The following is a 19,001-nucleotide window of genomic DNA, read 5'->3' as shown; positions in this document are numbered from 1 at the left end:
ATAAGTATTAATATTCATGAGAATCATATTTGTTCAACCATTTAAGTAAATGTAGAGTTCTGCAGCCATCACATTCTATTTTTGGAGCATTTTCATATCACCCCCCATCAGCTCCCTCATGTCCATTTGTAGTTAATCCTTGCAGGGTCAGGAAAAGGATGAGACAGGTAAGATGCATGTCCCACATGCAAATGTTAGTGGGTGTCAAGCTCTTCTCCAGAAAAACAGCATTCTAGTGCTATAGTTTTTTAAAAATCAAATAGAAAAAAATGAAGAAGATACGAGACACTTATATAAGTTGTTTCTGACTCTTGTACTTGTTCTGCTCGGCTGTACTTGCTGGACTCTTATCCCGCCTTTGTTACCTTTCTTCCATCAAACTCTGGTCATCATTAATTGTCCATTTTGTCTATATAAATTTGTCTATCTGGGATAACCAGAATGATCTATTATGGGACATTCAACAAATACAGTTCAGTGGCATGTGGCATTTTGTGTTTAAAGTATTTCACTTTGGTATGTTTTCAAGGTTCATCTGAATTGTTAGTGCATGTTAGCATTCTATTCTTTTAATTGAGTAGTATGCCATTGAATGGATAGGCCACAATTTCTTTATCCATTTGCCAGTTGAACACTTGGTTTGTTTCTATCTTTTGTCTATTAAAACTAAAGCTACAATGGGCATTCATGCCTTTTACTCTGGGGGTACCAACAGCAGTAAAATTGCTGTGTCACATTTTAATTCTATGCCAAACTTTATAAGAAATGGATAGACTACTTTCAAATGTGGCTGCATCACTAAGATCCACACTGATTTTCTGCTATTTTGCTTTTTTGAGAAATTCTACAGTTTTATCTAAGAAACTTGAGTAGATACATAGTTCTCGGCAGTCTGAGAGCAAAATAAAACGACAATATTAACAGAGGAAGGCAGAAGAATTTTAAAGACATGTTCTATCTTCTTTCACATCTTGTCTAGACTCAGTCTCTTGACAGAGGAGAAAATGTTTCAGCTCAATTAATGAGGAAACTTTCAGAGTAATATTATGTGCCCATTAATTTTATCCAGAGTTTATGTATTTATGAAAACTGTAGCAAACCTTAGGCATTCAAAGCATCACCAGAGACACACTCACCTCATGAACATAAGCAAACAAAATGGCTTGATGGTAATTTGTCATTGGATGGAATGTTAAATGAAAGAACTCTGAAGTTGATGCAGGTGCACACCAGATGGACATGGGTGGAGTATGACCACAAAATACAAGCAGGTATTCAGTACTACACACAAACAAACCTTGGAGAAATATCACATCCTTGCTGCATAAAAGCACCCAAGGAAAACCAAAGACTGTTAAATATTCCAAATTCGTTCGGAGGATCTGGAGGGCTTTGTGGGTCACGAGGTTCTTCATTGTTGTCTTCCAAATGCCATTCATAAGGGCTAAATCTGCTGACCAGGAAGAGAACTACACTGACTCCGATGTAAGCAAAGACAATGCACATCCAGATTTCATAAGCTAAAGGATCCAGGAATGAAAATACGCCTGGTTTTGATTTCTGAGGCTTCTTTATCATGATGGAGATTCCCAGGCTCATAAATGGCTTTGAAAAATCTATGACTTCTTCACGGACCAATGTTATAGTGAGTGGAGCAACAGCGATATCAGCTCTCTGAAAAACAAAGACACATAGCACTTTTAGGACAGCAGTTCCTTCAGCATTTGTCATTTAACAAATGTTTTTGGTTGAAATATAATATATTCCATCATGGTAACCAAACAATTTGTCAATGCTAAGATCAGAGAGGCAAGGTCATTCAATGGGTTCTAAATTGCGTTAGTTTGATGGTGAAATAAGGGAAAAGGCCTTTTGTCCTCTGAAGCACATTGGCTTGGGGAAACTAATTCCATGGCCTCTAATTTCTTTTTTGCTAACTCACACCTTCTCAACTTTTACTTCTTCATGCCATATCTAATTTAACTTTTCTTATTTTAATATTCATATTCTTATGCTATCTCCCTTATTTGACTGTAATTTTTTGTGCATGATGTACAATAACCTTCATTTCTTATATTTTTTTCCTTTTCCTTTGCAGTTTTCAGTATAAGTCTTAGTTACTGCCTTGTCTGTTAAAATATAGATCACCTGAAGACAGGAGCCCAGTCTTTTGGTTTTGTATCATTTATTGCATTGTGATTCTATATTAAAAATGTAGATTCCTTAAATAGTTGTTGATTTGTTGAACATAATAGATGAAAACATGTGACATTTCTGAATCAGAGATACAAGGATAAAACAGCTACTAAAATATATATTAATTTATTAAGTAAGCAATCTTGTCTGGTGATAAATACAAGTACAACATTCACGCATGTCAGATTGATAAATAAATGTTAGCAGTGCACTGCATAATTAACTCATCATGTAAAGGCATGTATGCCACCTTTTTATATTATTTTCAGGAAAATAAGGCATTAGATTTTTCTGCACTTATTTCTTGTACAATTGTTCCTTTAGAATGATAGTGGGTTTTAGTGTAGAAAGAGGCTTTAAAATGTATATGTGCGAAAATGTATATGACTAGGGGAGGACTTAAGTATGGCATATCAGTTATGCAGTAAATTACTAAGTAGGTTCAGTTTTTCTGGGATAAATATAGTTATGTTTCAATATCTTTACCTATTGGGAGGGATGGAGGAAGAATGATGATGCTTGAACTAAAGTATATTTACCAAAAAAATGATATTTACTTTAGTGAACTGCTCAGGGCAACTCAAACCACTTGAGAAGTGCTCCTTATGTAAGGGGAAACGCAGATGATGAACAGTTGGTCACATTTATTGAGTGCTTACTCTGTGTGAGGCACTGTGCCAAGCACTTTGTACACATTATTTTACTTCATTTTCCTAGCAACCTTGAGATTGATACAATTACCATTCTCTCTTCAAATGATGTATATTTTAACAGACAAGGCAGTAATCAAGGCTCATACTGAATACTGCAAGGGAAAGAGAGGCTGAGATTGGACCTCTGGTACTGAAATTTGGATTCACTCTCTTAACCAGCCTCCTCTTTTTCAATTGACACTTGCATATGTGTACTACATACTACAGTACTTTGATCTACAATCAGTGAGTTGTTTGATGATGCAGCTCTTCTGAGTTACCCATGCTTCTATAAAAGCCCCCAACTCCTGTAAGTAACCCCAACAAAAACTTTGTTTTGCCGAGATGGATGTTGGTGGAATTGTTGCTTTTGCCTGTAATTGGTACTGTACTGGGGATGAGTAGCCATTTGTTCAAGTTTTCCCAAGGAAAGTCAAACAATATTCAGTTGAAATCATAGGCAGTTCTGTTTACTGAAAACCATCCATCCCACTTTTTAATCCTTCTACCACCCTACCCATATTGCACCCCTACCCACCACCATCAATGGTCTTGAAACTATGATTTAACTTATCTCTGACTTAAAGCAGTACTTTTGCTTTAGGATTTAATTTGTAGTCCCTCTGACATATTGAAATTATTTCTTGAGCTGTAAACTTGGTTGCCAGACTCAGACTTATCCTGTCAGACATTAGTTGCTCATGTGACATTACTGGGCTTTTGTATTATATACTCTTTCCTTTGGCTCTCTGACACTAAAGACTACAGGTTCTCTTCCTACCTCTATGTATATTCTTTACATATTTTTCTTTCCTAGTTTTCATTCTCCACCAAGGTGTATTTTGTTTTTCCAGAGTGTCTGGTTTAGGAGGTAATCACTGAAGGTTTGTGGAATAAGGCAGATCATTCAAGGTTCTGTCCTTGAATTTTTCTTCTTTCAGCATTATCATCTACGGCTTCAACTCTCATCAGATTGCAGTTAACTCCTTAGTTCAGTTCCACACTGAAGATGAGATGGAAGCCAATGACATTTTTTTTTTTTTACCTATTTTATCCTTTGGCTAAGGGCTACACCTGGTCATAGGAACAAAGACTGCTGATAAGAATGGAATTGGCCAGAAAGCTAGACGAGGTTTTTGGCAAAGACATCTTGAATCAGCCAGAGTTTTTTCATGCCAAGATAATTCATACATAAAGGCGCTTCCTCTCACTGCCAACATGTTTCTACCTCCCGCTTGGAGGATACAAATCCGCATGTGGTGTAAGTTCCCATTTGATCTTATTTGAATTTAATTACTTAATTTAACTAGTTGTTTTCTTTCCCTCTTTTAATCGTGTAACTCTTGATCCTTCTAGGAGAAATTGCTATTATTTTTTTTTGTCTTCAAAGGTAGTAGCAAGAGGGTATTTGGTGTAAAAAAAATCACTTTATTTGTACTGGATTTAAGGGAGCTGAGCTCTTTTCAGTTAGGTATAGAATGGAAGATTGAGGCACTTGCTCCACTTTAAATGGGAAACTATATTCCATTCTATATTTGGGAGCATTTGCTGAGAGGGAAGGAAGTGGGGAACAGGTGTAATTATATTATAATCTCAAAAAGAAGGAACAAAAGAAAAAAAGAAAAAATGAGATAACAGTTGAAATACAAAAACAAAATAAAATAAAAATACCTCTACCAAAAAAAAACCCACAAAAGAAAACTAACTCAGTAACTGCAACACCCACCACATGGTGAGCACCCCAAACACTAATGAAAGATGACTAGGCAGAGCAGGAATGAAGGTTCATTGTCTAGTTCCTAGGAACTTTTAACAAAAGAACAGATTCCCAAAGGAGGCCATTCTGAGTTTAAAATACTTTTGAATCACATACAAATATGCACGCACGCGCGCGCACGCGCGCGTGCGCGCGCGCGCGCACACAAAATAAAACACCCAATAGGATAAATTATTTCCACTCAGGTACTTGCCGCTTTCCCTAAACCTAGCATTTCGAATTTTCTGAATTCTTTCTGGGAGGCCCTTTCTTTCCACCTTTTTCCACTTATGAGACGGCATGTTGCTATGCAGTCCAGGCTAACCTTGAACTTATTTCATGGCTCAGACTGGACTCAAATTTGTGATAATCCTCCTCTTGTCTTGGTCCAGAAAGTGCTGGGATCTCAGGAACTTTTTCAAAGAAAACAATACGTACACACACACACACACACACGTATATACATATACATATATATGTATATACACTACTATACACACACACATAACACACACACATATTACTACTCTAATGGAAGATGGTGTTAAATATGGGCTCACTCAATTCTCACTGATGATGTGACCTGGCTCTAAAACAAGAATTTCCAATGTATACTTCAGAACCCATAATAAAGAACTATAGATTGAAAAAGACAAAGGGAGAGTTGCAAGTAGCTAGAAGAAGGATCTATCAATAACAGGTAAGAGTGCTGCTGATTTAGCCTCGAGGACAATAAGATTTGTGGGAGACTGAGAAGTTCTTACTTTTTCTCTTGTGTCCTTGGTGAGAGACAAGTCACAGAACTGGCACGTGAGCTCAGAACCAGCCTTGGAGACTCCTTTGCCCTCTCCTACCACTATTCCTCCCTCTGTATTATAAAATCCATCTGTGACAGTGGGTTATTTCAGAGCTGATGACCCACCTGCCACAATGTCTGTGAAACAATCAGCTTGATTTTTAACGGGAATGCGGAGAAACAGACTACTAATAGGTGTCCAAAAATCCTCAGTTAGCTCTCCTGGGACTGCCATGGCAGACGAACGAAAGAGGCTACTTTAAAGGAAAATGAAAGATACTACAAGAGGCAGCCACCCAAATGAAATCCCTCTTTTGAAATATTTGTATCGGCTATGCGTCCACGTATATAACATGTGTGGATCAAATCCACCACCCTGAAATCCCCCCCTTGATATTTGTTCTTAATGCAAGTCAGCTGTGACCGGAGTCAAGCATGAAGAATTATGGCTAGGCCTATGTAGCACATGAGCTTCTGGTTTAATAATCAAGTGTCTCTCTTCTGGTGTCCCAAACCACTCGAGCAGCCTTTTGTCATCAAGCCTGTGCTGGTAACTGCAGCAGGAACGTCACTTCTAGAACCCTAGGTGGGTAAGTGCTCGATATGGGTGTGCTCCAGGTGACAGAGGAAACGCAGCAAACGGTAAGAGCTTAGGGGAGGCTCTACTAGTGTTTTAACTTGCATTTTGACTACTTAAAGGATTTTAATCAAGCAGTTTAAGAATGGTTGTGTGGGCTCAGTAAACACACTAAATTAGGTTTGATTTTTTTTTCCCCATTTAACCAGTGGCAAACCTAAGCAACTGCATTATTGGACGGGATTCAGTTTGAGGGGATTTGTAATCGTTCTCATAGGTGGGTGGCCAAAGTTGTCAGCTTCCTGAGATCTGAACCCCGACAGATTCCCATGCACAGGGACTGCGCACTTAAGGAGCTGACGAGCATTAAGCGGAGATGACATTTAGTTTAACTGTAATTTTACAAATTGTTTGAACTGTAAGGCTTGTTACATCTTAAAGTATTTTCATCTGATTAACTGATATAAAATTTGTATCCCATTTGGAGATTATGTTTGAGCAGGAGCTTGTCAGCCACGGTTTCAGAGCACTTTCTGATAGCAGGGGGCAAAGGAAGAAAGGAAGAAATGTATCACGCAGACCATACCATATACTATGTAAGAGGACCAGATGTGCTCTCCTCCCTGCTCCCTGAATAGGCATAAAGTGCTAGTGGCCTTGGGCAGACATTTTCCCCAGAAAATTTAAATGTGTTAGAAAAAGTGGAGCAGAATTAAACCGGACAATAGGAATATAATTACTGTGTGTTGGGGACACGGATTAAACTGCTTTATTGGCTGTACTCTGAGATATTTGTTGTCTGCCATTGTTAGGATCTGGAGGAAAGGGATGAGGCCTATTTAAATCAGTGCAACAACAAGCAGGGTCACAACAGGATCTCCTCATTTCTTTATCCAAAACAGATGTCCCAGTATGGGTCTATTGATTTGGACTCCTTGTCCTTGGGGAGCTGTGGGATTTAAAGACCCAGTGAAGATAAACGGGCATCCCGGGAACTGGAAAAAGGCCGTGTGATGCTAAATTTGGCTGGAAATATTTCCCCACCCCTCCGCTCAGAATAGAAGACTTTCATGTATCATTAATGTTCTTCCCTGGAGTCTATGTCCTTTCAGTAGAGGATCACTATTTTATCAAGTCATCAGTCCTTTCTGCTAGAGCCCAGTGTAATCAGAAGACTAGAAGTGAATGACTGGCATCTGTTATTGGATCCTTGCTTCTTTGCCTTTAACTGGAAGGACAGATTGACTTTCTGCCTTTGTTAACGGAAAATAAATCTATTATAGGATACTGACAATCCAAGGTAATTTCTTATAGGCAAAGAAATGTCAGTGTAAATAGTTAAATAGTTATCGGTTGAGTTTCCTTTTCTCCCGGAGTGCGAAGCGATCTGGGACAGCCAAGGACTGTGATCTGCAATCAACATATGCCAATCCCATCTCCACTCCTGAGCTTTCTGCTATCTTCTAAGTCAGATGAACGAATCTGAATAATATCTTTCCTGGACTTTCTTAAAAGCAATCCCACGTACTCTTTATTCTTAGTTCTAGGTGCTAAGAACATAAGGAACGTGGCAGTGGCCCACTGGGAGGTGTCCTCTTCATAACTGGGGCTCCAATTTCACTCTAGCCCATTTCTTGCCGTTTTTTTTTTTTTAAAAAAACTTGTTAGGTCATATGTCTTCTCAGAGGACAGAGCTTTCCAGCTATTTACATTGTATTTTTAAATATTTCAAGAGGTAACTTGATATTTGTATTGCATTGTCCTAGAGGGCACATAGAAATGCGATGAGTATCTTGGATGGCATAGTGCATAATCCAGCTAGAATTCAAGCCCTTTACCCCAAAGCCAGAAAGAAATGGCATATCTGACTGAATTAACATCAAGATACCCAGAAGCTGACAAGTTGAATGAACTGATCCAGTGTATACCAGCAGACAGAGCACTCGGCCAGGCAGACTGGCATTCGAGTTGTCAAACTGTGACTTTTGTGATAGTGTCCAAGTTTGCCACCACCCATCCTCCCTGAGAAATTCCTCTTGCTCTTGTCCTCTATGAAGCTTCAATTTCTTGGTTTACTCAATGGGCAATGATAACATTTAGTCCCTGGTAGATCTCCTAGTCATCCGTAAAAATGAATTAGATGTTTGGCTAAGAAATATTTAAGAATCCTGATAGCCACAAAATCTTCTTTGAGAATGCCCTCTTAAAACATTTGCTACTTGAGAGCAGTAAAAACTGGTGGTGTGTGAGCCATTTGAGCTGGAATGATTATTATGTGGCAGTGTTACAGAAATCCAGCTCAAAATCAAAATTGCTAAAACCAGGTGGACAGTTTCAAGACCACGATGTACTGAAGGGCTTATGTAATGGGGCACATTGTATGCTGCTGACGTTTGCTTCAAAAATAACCTTCTTAGAGATACAAGGTGCCCCAACATCAACTTTGATTTGAATTTCTTTAGAGGAAAAAGAAAACGTTCAGGAATCATCTGAAAAGAGACTAATTGACTTCTTTATTCTTTAACAAATTTAATTCCTTTTGTCTTTTTCTTGGGACTTCGTGGAAGATACAGAAATGTCTCTGACTAAGCCTTCTCCAGCTCTGCCTTCCTTCATCATGTACTTGCTCTGATCCATGCTACATCCAAAATGCCTAAGAGGCAACACTGGGAAGACAAGGCAGTGCTTATCTGGGTAGCTTTCCTGCTAAATGCAAGTAATTGTTCCCTGTTCTTCTTTTTGTCCATTAAGCACTCTGGGAAATCATCAGAACCGCCCCCCCCAATACACACCCTCCTTTCTTCTTCTGAAGCAACTTGCAAACCACAAGAGGTCAAGTCTGCCAGAAATGCAAGCCTGTGTTTTCAATTTTTTCTCTATTTCTATCATGAACAGAGACATTGAAAACTTTCTAATGCCAAAAGATTAAAACTTCAACTAGAAGATGAGGGCACATTTAGCTTATGATTTATCTGACAGCAAGCTTTTCCTCCACGCATGACAGGAAAGCCTAGTTTCTATATTCCTAGGTCTTAGAGGAAAGTGGAGTTTGACAGTCCACTTCAGTGGATTGGTTTGCTGTCAGTGCTCCAGAATCACTTTGTATTATTCAGCTCAGAAAACATCAGAGACTTCTTCTGGGTCAGGAGAGGGGAGAGGATGTTCCTTTAAGAGCCCTCTCTGGCAGAAAGGAAAACTCTCCCCAGAGCAGCAGGGGAATGAGAGAAAGGCTGTTCCAGAAATCTCACCTTTTCAAAATTGAGGAGATGAGGTCTGAATTACTAAACCAAGAACTCTGTACTTCTCGAATTCCCTCACTTACAAATAGATGAAGTGGAAAGAGAAAGGGATGTGTAGAGATTAAACCGTGCAGCAGAGAGGACATCCCAGGGGAGAAAGCAAAGCACCACAAGAGAACTGCACTTCATCTGAACAATGTCGGGAAATCTCTTATCCTACATCATCATGTCTTGCTGAATGCTAGGAGGACACTGGTCTATTTCCAGACCATGCCAGGTTTCTTTGGAGACACTACAGTGCTCTGCCCATTCCATTTTGATGAGTCTGTGGCCTTATGGACTACATTACATCAGTTGACTGGAGCAGTAGAAATTGACATCCCTCAATTTTTTGTCATGCTACTACAATGCCTCAATAATTTCTCTTCATAATGGCAAAGGCATCAAATGCCTTTTATAATAAGGTTCAACTCTCATTCCAGATGCAATGGATCTGAAACAACATTTTAGCTATGAAATAGTATAGTGAACCGATTAAGAGCACTGTGCTCTTGCCATGTTCAGAGTGTTGGTGTCCCTCTTCTTATGTTGAAATTCTAATCCGTAAGGTAGTGTTACTAAAAAAATGAGGTACTTAGGAAGTAGTTAGTCCACGAAGCACAGCCTTCATGAATAGGATTATCTTGAATAGGGTATCTAGAATAAGGGGCTACAGAGACCAATTGCCCTTTCCCTAATGTGAAGATGCAACAAGCAGCTACAGTTTATGAGTCTGAAAGTTCAACATTACTAGACAATAGAATCTTTGATTATCAATGTCCCAGCCTCCAGAATGGTGAAAAATCACTATCTGTTGTTTACAAGTCTAATATGCTTTCTTATAGCAGCCTGAACAACTAAGACAGGTCCTGCAGGGTATTTGGTCTCTGGAATGTGACTTTAATTCTTAGCTTAAATATTCTCACATGTAGAATGAGGTTACTAATGGAACTTCTTCAAATGCATGTTGTGAGGATTAAGGTACATAATGTTTGTAAAGTACTTAGCACAGTAGGTAGCAGGCAGTGAATACTCTCTAAGTGTTGGCTAAGAATAACACAAATATTACCTTATTTTTCCCACCATTAGCTCAGATTAATGAACCTTTGTCAACCATTATTGTATACGGGTCTTGATTCATTAGAACAAAAAGTGAGACTTCCCTACATGTAAAATGATATATTAAGTGCAGAGAGAATTGTAGGCATGCCAATACCTTTTGAGTGTTGTGGAAATAAGGGACAAGCAAAAAAAATCCACTGTCACTCAGAAAGGGAGAGACTAGTGCTATGTCATAATGGTTGAGAGAGACTCAAGGTCCTCAGAAATCAATTGGGTTGTCTGCCCCTCTCTGGACGTAGAAAACCTCTTTCTCATCTCTGGACTGACTTGTGTTTCATCTACAACTCAGTCCTGCCCCAGTTCCCAGGGCCAACCTTGACCTAAGACAGGTGGTGACTGGCTCCAGCTCCACAGATGGAGGCGGGGGTTCAAGTTACTGTACTGTTTGTCTGGCAAGAGAAGAGTGTCCCAGTTTTGATACCTGGGGCCCAGCCTCATTTTAAGCCTTAGTTCCCATTCTGTGTCCTTATTTTTAGAAATAAGCTCCTTCCTTTATGCTGGTTTCCAAAGGCCTATTCTAAAAACCACATTGAGTGAGCCTGGTACTCTCTTATGATTGAATAGCAACACCCTATTTTGTGTTAGCTCCCTCTGGAATCATTTTCCTGATCTTCAGTCCAATAGATACATGGATGTTTATTTCTTACCAGCTATGACTTCTCAGCAATCCCCCACCCCAGTTCATTTGTCTTCTCAGTATCTGTTGCCTGGACGGGTACTAAGCATTGTAAGTGATTCTTGTTTATTAGAACCAAATATTTCCTGTCCTGATCTGCACTTAGGTGAGTTTATTAGAGACTGGTTTACCCAATAGGTAATTCTGTTGGTCAGTTATACTTATCCTCATATGCCTCATTGGTTTTCTTAAGATCTGATGCTTCCTGAGAGCAAAACCATTTAGAACTAAGTCACCAAGGAGCTGTGAAGATACCACTGTAGCCTTCGTAAAGTTTTATCCTGGTTTTTAAAATGGGAAATTGCAGTAACGTAGATCTGATATGTTAGTGCGAAACGTGATGTAGGGGTACAGCCAAACGGCAAACAAACGGTAAACATCTTAATTAAGGTGGTAATGTTGTTGGTTGGCATGAAGAGTGCAGTTAGACTTGAGAGACTTAGTAGAATTCAAAGTGCATCCTGGTTCATTAGACATGAACCAGAAAAGATGAGGAAAGATGGCGACACTACTAAGGGAACTACAAAGGTGGGGGCTTCTGACACCTGAACTGGTGAAATATAGAAGGAATAGACTCTCAGTAGAGGGCAGGCTGTGCTTAATTTCACTTAATTATATTTTGTGGCTGAGTAATTTCCCTCAATTATATTTTCATTTTCATAAAATAACCCTCTCGCTCAAAGGATGATAACAATAGTCTACCTTTCATGAAAAACTACTTGTGTTTTACAGATTCATAAATTCTGAAATCTGATAAATCTTAAGCTTGAACATTAAATTGCTCATTTTCTTGTTAACTGAAAAGCACAGAAATAAGTAATAGTGGAACCAAAAATACTTACTCCATAGACAAGTTCCCCAACCATGCCATTCCATATTTTAGTCTCTGGATCCCGTGCGCCATATTTTCCATCACCGACAATGGATAATTTGTATTTGATCCTTACATGTTTTGCTATTTCATAGGCCAAATCAACACAATAACCTTCATAGCGCTCATTTCCTTCTAGTTGCTCATGATTCTTTTTATACATTACGTATGGTGATTCCTTTGGGACCAGAAAAAAGAACAAAAGATTACTCCTATCCATTTTTTCCCTAAGAGATAGTAATTGTAAGAGGAATACATTTTCCCCCTCTGTTGCTACTGAGGCTTAGTGTATGGCTATGATTTTTTAAATTTTTGACTTAATAAGGAGGGAGCCTTATTCCGTTACTCATGGAGCCATGTATTCCTTGGAGTCTTTAACAGATAATTTAATGAAGTAGGGAAGCATTTAAGTCTTTTTTCTAAAGTTTGAAAGTAGGACTAGTTTTCAGCAGCAAAGTCTTTTGATTTAGTTGAATTGCAAGAGCTATCTCCTTCAGTACATAGAGACGAACTAACTGCCTTCCATTTCTAAGAATGCATTAGGGAGAAGGTACAGCCAACTCTGGCAGGCCATAGAGAAACACTGATTCTTGTGAAGCTGGAGTGTTTGGTTCAGTCTTTTTTCCATCTGCAGGGTTATATATAGTTCTTAGGATAAGGTGAAAGAGAGTAATTGATACATACTGTTTAAATATCATACTTCTTTTAAACTGAGTTATGTACTTCACTTAAAAGTAGCTTTAGGAAAACTATTTTAAAACTGACACTACTCCCTCAAATGTCTATAGTGTGTTGAATTTTGTAGAATATGTGGCTAATTGTGCCTTGAAGTGGTCCTAAGACATAGGTAGGAGATTATTATTATTTATTTCCATCCTACAAATAGCAAAGATAAGATCCTGAGGATTAGATAAAAATGTAACTTGTACAGATATATGTAGGAGTGTTAGGTCCCATATTAGAGAATCCTAACTGATTTTCTTTCACACAATGACAACTCTTTACAATGAAGACTTAGATTTTATGTCTGGATGAAGCACCATTCTTTTGGGGGGAAATTGGAAGAGGACACTGTAAAAATGTTCCTCATTCATCCATCTGTCCATCCATTCCCTCCTTTTCTCTCTGTCGTTCTTTATTTGTGTATATGGCAAATAAGCCCATGTCATGATATTTGTGTAGAGGTCAGAGGGACAACTTGCCGGAGCTGGTTCTCTCCTTCACCTTATAGGTTCTTGACATCAGTCTTAGGTCATCAGGATTGGTGGCAAGCAACTTTATCCACTGAGTTATCCCACCATTTCACTCTCCCTTCCTTTCTCTCAATTTTCTGATGGAACTTAAATACGTACTTAGTTGTGGCCAATTCTCCACCTCTTTTTTTTGCCTCTATACCTACTTTCATTCCCTCTGTACCCTTTTGGCTTGAGTATTTTCCCTTCTGTGTTGATATTACATGTGCTCAGTTTCCTTTACACCTGTTCGTTAACATCTTTCTGCTCTCATGGACCCGCCACCTAGTTTCTTGGCCTTTACTCATACTTACTTGCATTTAAATACCTATACTTAACAGTTGGAAAATAATATCTGCATATGAGAGGGAGCATGTAGTATCTGGTTTTCTGAGCCTCAATCATACTAATATCTATAATATTTTCCAGTTCTGCAAACTTTCTCGGAAATTCTACAATTTAGTATTTCTTTATGGATGAGTAAAATTCCGTTGTGTATTGCAACATTTTGTTCATCTTGGAGAGGGGTTTTGAGGGCTGTGGAACAGCTGTTGCTTTATAACTGTTGCATGCATGAACACAACACTGACTGTATAATATTTTTAGACCTGTTCAGAGCACTTAGAACTGAATAATACTTTTAGGATGGTGTTGAGAAAGTTTACTTCTTGTATGTCCACACTTACCAGAATGGTAGTCACGACGATTGTCCGGTTCTCTGAGGATGCACTGTCATTGCTGATTTGCTGGTCTGAGAAGGGCACAAATCTTTCATACTCATTCCAGTAACCAGCCTAGGAAGAACATTTGACCCAGATGACTATTTTTCTTTCAAGAAATACTAAGTGAACTTCAAGGAGTTTGAGATTTACAAGGATTGATGCTCTGTTTCTATCTGTTACCGCCCTCAGGACAAAAAGGATATACACAGAGGAGGGCTTATTGTTCCTTCATCTTGAGAATTCCTTTCCTCACCTCATCCTTACTGACATCCTGCAAAATACTTTAACCCATTGTGTAATCAAATTTCTTTTGCCATTAAATCTCTATAGCAGAAAAATGTTTGGAACTGCAGAATGCCGACATATAGGAGTAGAAAGCCAGTTAGTCGCCTGTAGATGTAACACAAGTTAGTTTATGGTCTAAGAGTTTATTACAGCGCTATGAAATCCTCTTTATGTCTAACTCAACTGTTAATAAGATAGAAGCCAACTGGCCATATAAAATTCAGCTATGGAGAAAGGAATTTTGTCCCAAGAATTTTGGTGGTGGTTTGACAAAACGAAAAGAGACCCATTTTTCATTTTTATTTGTTAAGAAGCATACGTACTTGGGAAGATTCTGCTATAAAGTTGGTGATTCCTTCCCGTTGTTCAGAAACCTGTTAAGTTTTATGCAACTAGCTCAAAAGGCCATCCTCCTTTAAAAAAAAATCGTTAGGTCATTCTGATTCCAAAACTCTATGTATCTTATCTTTGCTCCTCGGCAGATGGAAAGGCAAATGGAAAGACAAAAATACCAAGTGGGACTTTTCTTTGTGTATTTCCACTATATCTTCTTGTGTGAGAATGCTCTCACCTTTGGAGAGACATTTCTAGTATTGTCTCTTTTGGTTACTTACTTTTCGAGAGCCTGAGACTTTCATTTCATATACATCAATGGTATAATTTGTCCGACGCCCATAAGTGTCAAATTGGATGTTTCCAGTCATTCCTTGGACTTGCACCTGGTAAGAAAGGAAAGAGGCAAAGAGTGACACTATCTTTTTCATTGTTGCTGCTAGGGCTCTAGGATGAAATCTTTGAGGATTTTCATTTTAGGTCATTGAATTCCATGTGGCAGATCAAGTTTTCATGGAGTTTTATTTTCTGAGCCATATGTTTTTCTCTGCCTCTAAGTTATGATGCTTTGAGAAGGCATAAGAAGTGGTTAGCTGTCTAATGCAACAAGACATTTATAACCACTGTTTCAAAGATTTTTCTTTTCTAGTATGCCCTTCTTAAGAGTATACTTTAGGCTGAATACTTTAATGCATTCTGCATTTTAATTTTTTGGGGGGAACATTATTGTGTCTACATATTTCCAATATTTGAAAATAATTTAGTTTCCACAACTTGACTCAGTGGTCTTGTTCTGTAAAATGGGAAATCCTAGAAGTACCTATCTCTCAGAACTATTTAGATGATTAAATAAGATCTTAGTAATGTCGGGCATGTAGTAAATATCACAGTGTGGTCTAGATATATTGACATTTAGTTTTATTTATTAATTATTCTGTGTGTATGATATGAATGTATGAACACAGGCGCTCATATTTTAGTGTGTGTGTCGGTCAGAGGACATTTTTCAGGAGTTGATTCTTTCCTTTTCCAATGGGATCTTGGGACTGAACTCAAGTCATCAGGTTTTTGCACCAAACACCTTAACTCATGGAGTCTTCTTGCCAACTCCAAGCTGTATTAATTGCTAACCAAAATGAATTCAGCTATCCTTCAAGAAGGTTGCCCATTGATGGACTCCATCGGTGAGAAAGGCAGCCCTTTCCCCTTATTTAAACTATATGCCAAGGTAGCAGAGAGCATGGATGCCAGGGAGAGATAATTCAAAGACTGATAAAATTTGTTGGCTTTAAGGGATCAGGAATGTAGAATGCTAGATAACAAGAAAGAAGTGCTAGAGCTGCATTCCTGGACTGAGATGCCAAATTCAGAGTCCACATGTGCTATAGTGGTTTCAGGTTCTGGGCCTAGTCTTATAAATATAAGAGGCCACATCTACTGACAAATTTCCTGATCCACTCTACAGTTCAGAGAGTGAACTGTTTATATCAAATAAAGACGATCTGTCTGCCTGTCAATCTATCTGGATTATTTACTTTCTACGTCAGGGTCAGAGACTTCAAAGAAAAAGAAACTTTTTTGTTTTCTTAAGATAAACTGGTAAAATACCTTTTTCTTCATTTCTAGAAAACGGCAGCTGGCAAACAAGTCAGGAACAGTAATGGGGTTCTACTGCCAGGGAGAAAGTTGATAACATGGCTTAAAAGAGGGGATTTCTTAGTACGAGTAGGAGACTATGGAACTACTCTGATATGGCAGCTGGTCCAAAGAAATCTAAGCACTAAGCTTGCAGACCACGTGAAAAGACAGTTCTAGGTAAAGAAATGGACCTTAGTTGATGCACAAATTACTTACCCAGTAGGATGAAACTGGTGCATATTGTGATGTCAGACAGAGCAGAGACAATTGCTTAGGACTTATTAAGAAATTCGTCATTGCTTTACATACTCAGGTCTTCAAGTCTCATTAAGAATTACACATTGCAAAAGACTCAGCTTATCTGAACTTGACTTATGGACTGGACAGTCACTAGGTATTCGAGAGATGCTAGAACCATGATTCAAGTCTTTGGTGAACAGGAATAGAATTGGACTACCACTCTAAGTGAAGTCTATTTCTAGGGATGTGGTCTGGTAGCAAATGTCAGTGACAGATTCCTACCATCTCATCTAGAATCCCTTCCATGTGATTTAGCCATAATTGTAATCATCCATAGCTTTCTGATTCCCATGCTGGATTGGGAGCATCTGAAGATAAGAGACATCCATTTTCTATGTTTCGACACTGAATGCAATGCAATTCAAATATGAGATCTCCTTAGCTTATCTTATATGTGCATGCTAATATAGAACCTGATACATAGGGGCTTACTAAATGCAGAATGAATGGCATGGTTATATATTCATTTCAACATGCCCCAAACATGCTTAGAGCTATCTAAAAATAGTGATTTTGTTTCTATATTTCTTTAAAGGGAAAAATGATTTATGGAGAAACTATGTGTTAGTCATAGAAAAGATGTTTGAACATCATATAATTTTGCTTTTAATGAACTCAAGTAAAAGGGGATTTTTTAAAAAAAATGTAGTAATGCATTTAGTATTTTAGATCAATTTAAGCCTGAATAGTACAGTATTACTAAGGGCCCGTATTCTTTTGGAAAAGGCCATTGATTTCCAGATTTTTCAGAGCAGTAGAAACATGTTGCTTTGTAAAAAGAGTTGAAGGATCCCTGTGATCAGTTGAATAACTGTTAAGGCCTGGAAAGGCAGGCGGCTCTTTTATCTTATCGCTTGAACTGACCAGTGAGTTACACATGCAGAAACTTTTCTATGTGACAGGATAGTTGGTCTAATTATTTTGTAGCCAAGTTTCTTCTTTTCTATTCTGGTGGCCACTTTCTCTTTGGGGAAGGTGGTGGTTTATGTTATGAATGGCCAATCAACTAGAAATGCTGACTCCTGCCCCATGAGGTTTTGTTGATGAAAACTCCTTTTGATTCACTCTGAGGCAGTTTTATAGTTCACTCATCATTATGTTCCACTTGACAATACAAATCTTGTAACTGCTAGTAAGGTTGAATTTAATTAACTGCTCTTCAAAATCGTGCGGTGCTACTTCCATAAAACGACACTTAGGGCATTTGTTAGGGAATTGACATAACAACATAAGAGTCTGCATGATAGGAGAATGACTCATATCTCTTTCTTAGAGAAAGACACAGGGGCTACTAACCTCTTTTGATTGAATGTGTCCAACTTGGCAAATTTAAGACAGCAGTAAGCGAGCCAACTACACAAAACGATGTACGTTATGAGGCTGTTCCCAATTCTTCACTGCTGGGTTGTGCACCGAATTATCTTACGATGGCCTATCTCTTTGTTCATTTGGATGTCCCAAGCATCAAGATAATTAGTTGGAAAGAAGAGATTCTTGTACTCTTGAAGGCTCATTTTAATGCATGCAGGCACATGTGGCAGGCATAAAGTAAAATATTCAGGAAAGAGCTCTTGCTTGGAAAGCTGCAATGAATGGGTGATGTTGCTCCTAGTGTAAATAATGGAATCTGTTCAAAGGACACTGCTTGAAGCCTCAAATGATCTCCTACCCAGTAAATGCTAAAAACAAGTGACCTATTTGATGGTCTATCCATTGATTCCTTGTACTTTTCTTTAGGCTTTTTCTTTGCGGCACTGGGCAAAAGCCTCTTAAGTAGGCCTAGAAATGATTCATGTTCCTGCATTCTACCATGCAGAATAGTACAAGTGTTCTTTTTGACAACAGAAATCCTATCACACTGGCTAAGTTCCACAGTCCATCCAGCTCATAATTTGTCTGATGAGCCCAGGGATGCTGCTGTCCTTTGTAACGCTCATCTTGAAGTTAGGCATATCTTATACTCCTAAGAGAGAATCTCCCTACAAATGTGACATTTGTAGAAGATATGCATTTTGAACCTACTTATGTATTTAATCTATAATTTTAGAGGGTACCAAATTTCATTTACCATTTTCAGTGCAGCATAGAATCAAAAATTTATTAACCTTAAATTTGTTAATTTTTTTCAAACTTCCTTGTAGAACTTTCTTTTGGTGGGATTCTTGATTGTAGTGACCATCCACAATTATCTTTTCTGTACAACCTGAGATGCTGTTCCTTTTAGTATACTCTCTTTCGGGACTGAGGTCTCATTTGTATGTGTGTGTGTGTGTGTGTGTGTGTGTGTGTGTGTGTGTGTGTGTCTTTATAAGACCCATCCACTCCAACAAACAATTGTCTTTACCATTTTCAGAGCTCTCTCAATATCAATTCCTTGACTCCAGGGCACAGCAGGATTCGCTAAGCAGTCTCCAGCACTGCCTCTGCGGGATACATCCACTCGCTGCCTCCTCAGGTATCGGAAGGCTTCAGCTATGACCAGTATTGCATCGTGTGTCAATGCAGATGTATACTAAAACAGACACAC

General features: G+C 38.5%; 1 protein-coding gene across 3 annotated transcripts in view; it reads right to left on the bottom strand.

Annotated features, from left to right (window-relative positions):
- The window catches only part of Gria3 (glutamate ionotropic receptor AMPA type subunit 3), a 275,928-nt gene that overhangs the window by 61,968 nt on the left and 194,959 nt on the right, over positions 1-19,001 (bottom strand). For all 3 annotated transcript variants that reach the window (XM_048439291.3, XM_048439292.3, XM_048439290.3), the window contains exons 7-11: positions 18,819-18,986; positions 14,818-14,922; positions 13,883-13,990; positions 11,936-12,142; positions 1,298-1,674 (exon numbers count right to left, since the gene is read on the bottom strand). In XM_048439291.3, the coding sequence (XP_048295248.1) occupies positions 1,298-1,674; positions 11,936-12,142; positions 13,883-13,990; positions 14,818-14,922; positions 18,819-18,986 (965 nt within the window). The remainder of the gene's footprint in view (positions 1-1,297; positions 1,675-11,935; positions 12,143-13,882; positions 13,991-14,817; positions 14,923-18,818; positions 18,987-19,001) is intronic.

This window comes from Myodes glareolus, chromosome X (assembly GCF_982192425.1).
Source record: "Myodes glareolus chromosome X, mMyoGla1.1, whole genome shotgun sequence".
Classification (NCBI taxonomy): Eukaryota; Metazoa; Chordata; class Mammalia; order Rodentia; family Cricetidae; genus Myodes; species Myodes glareolus.
Note: the sequence above shows the minus strand (reverse complement) of the source record. Positions and strands in the feature narration are given on the sequence as shown.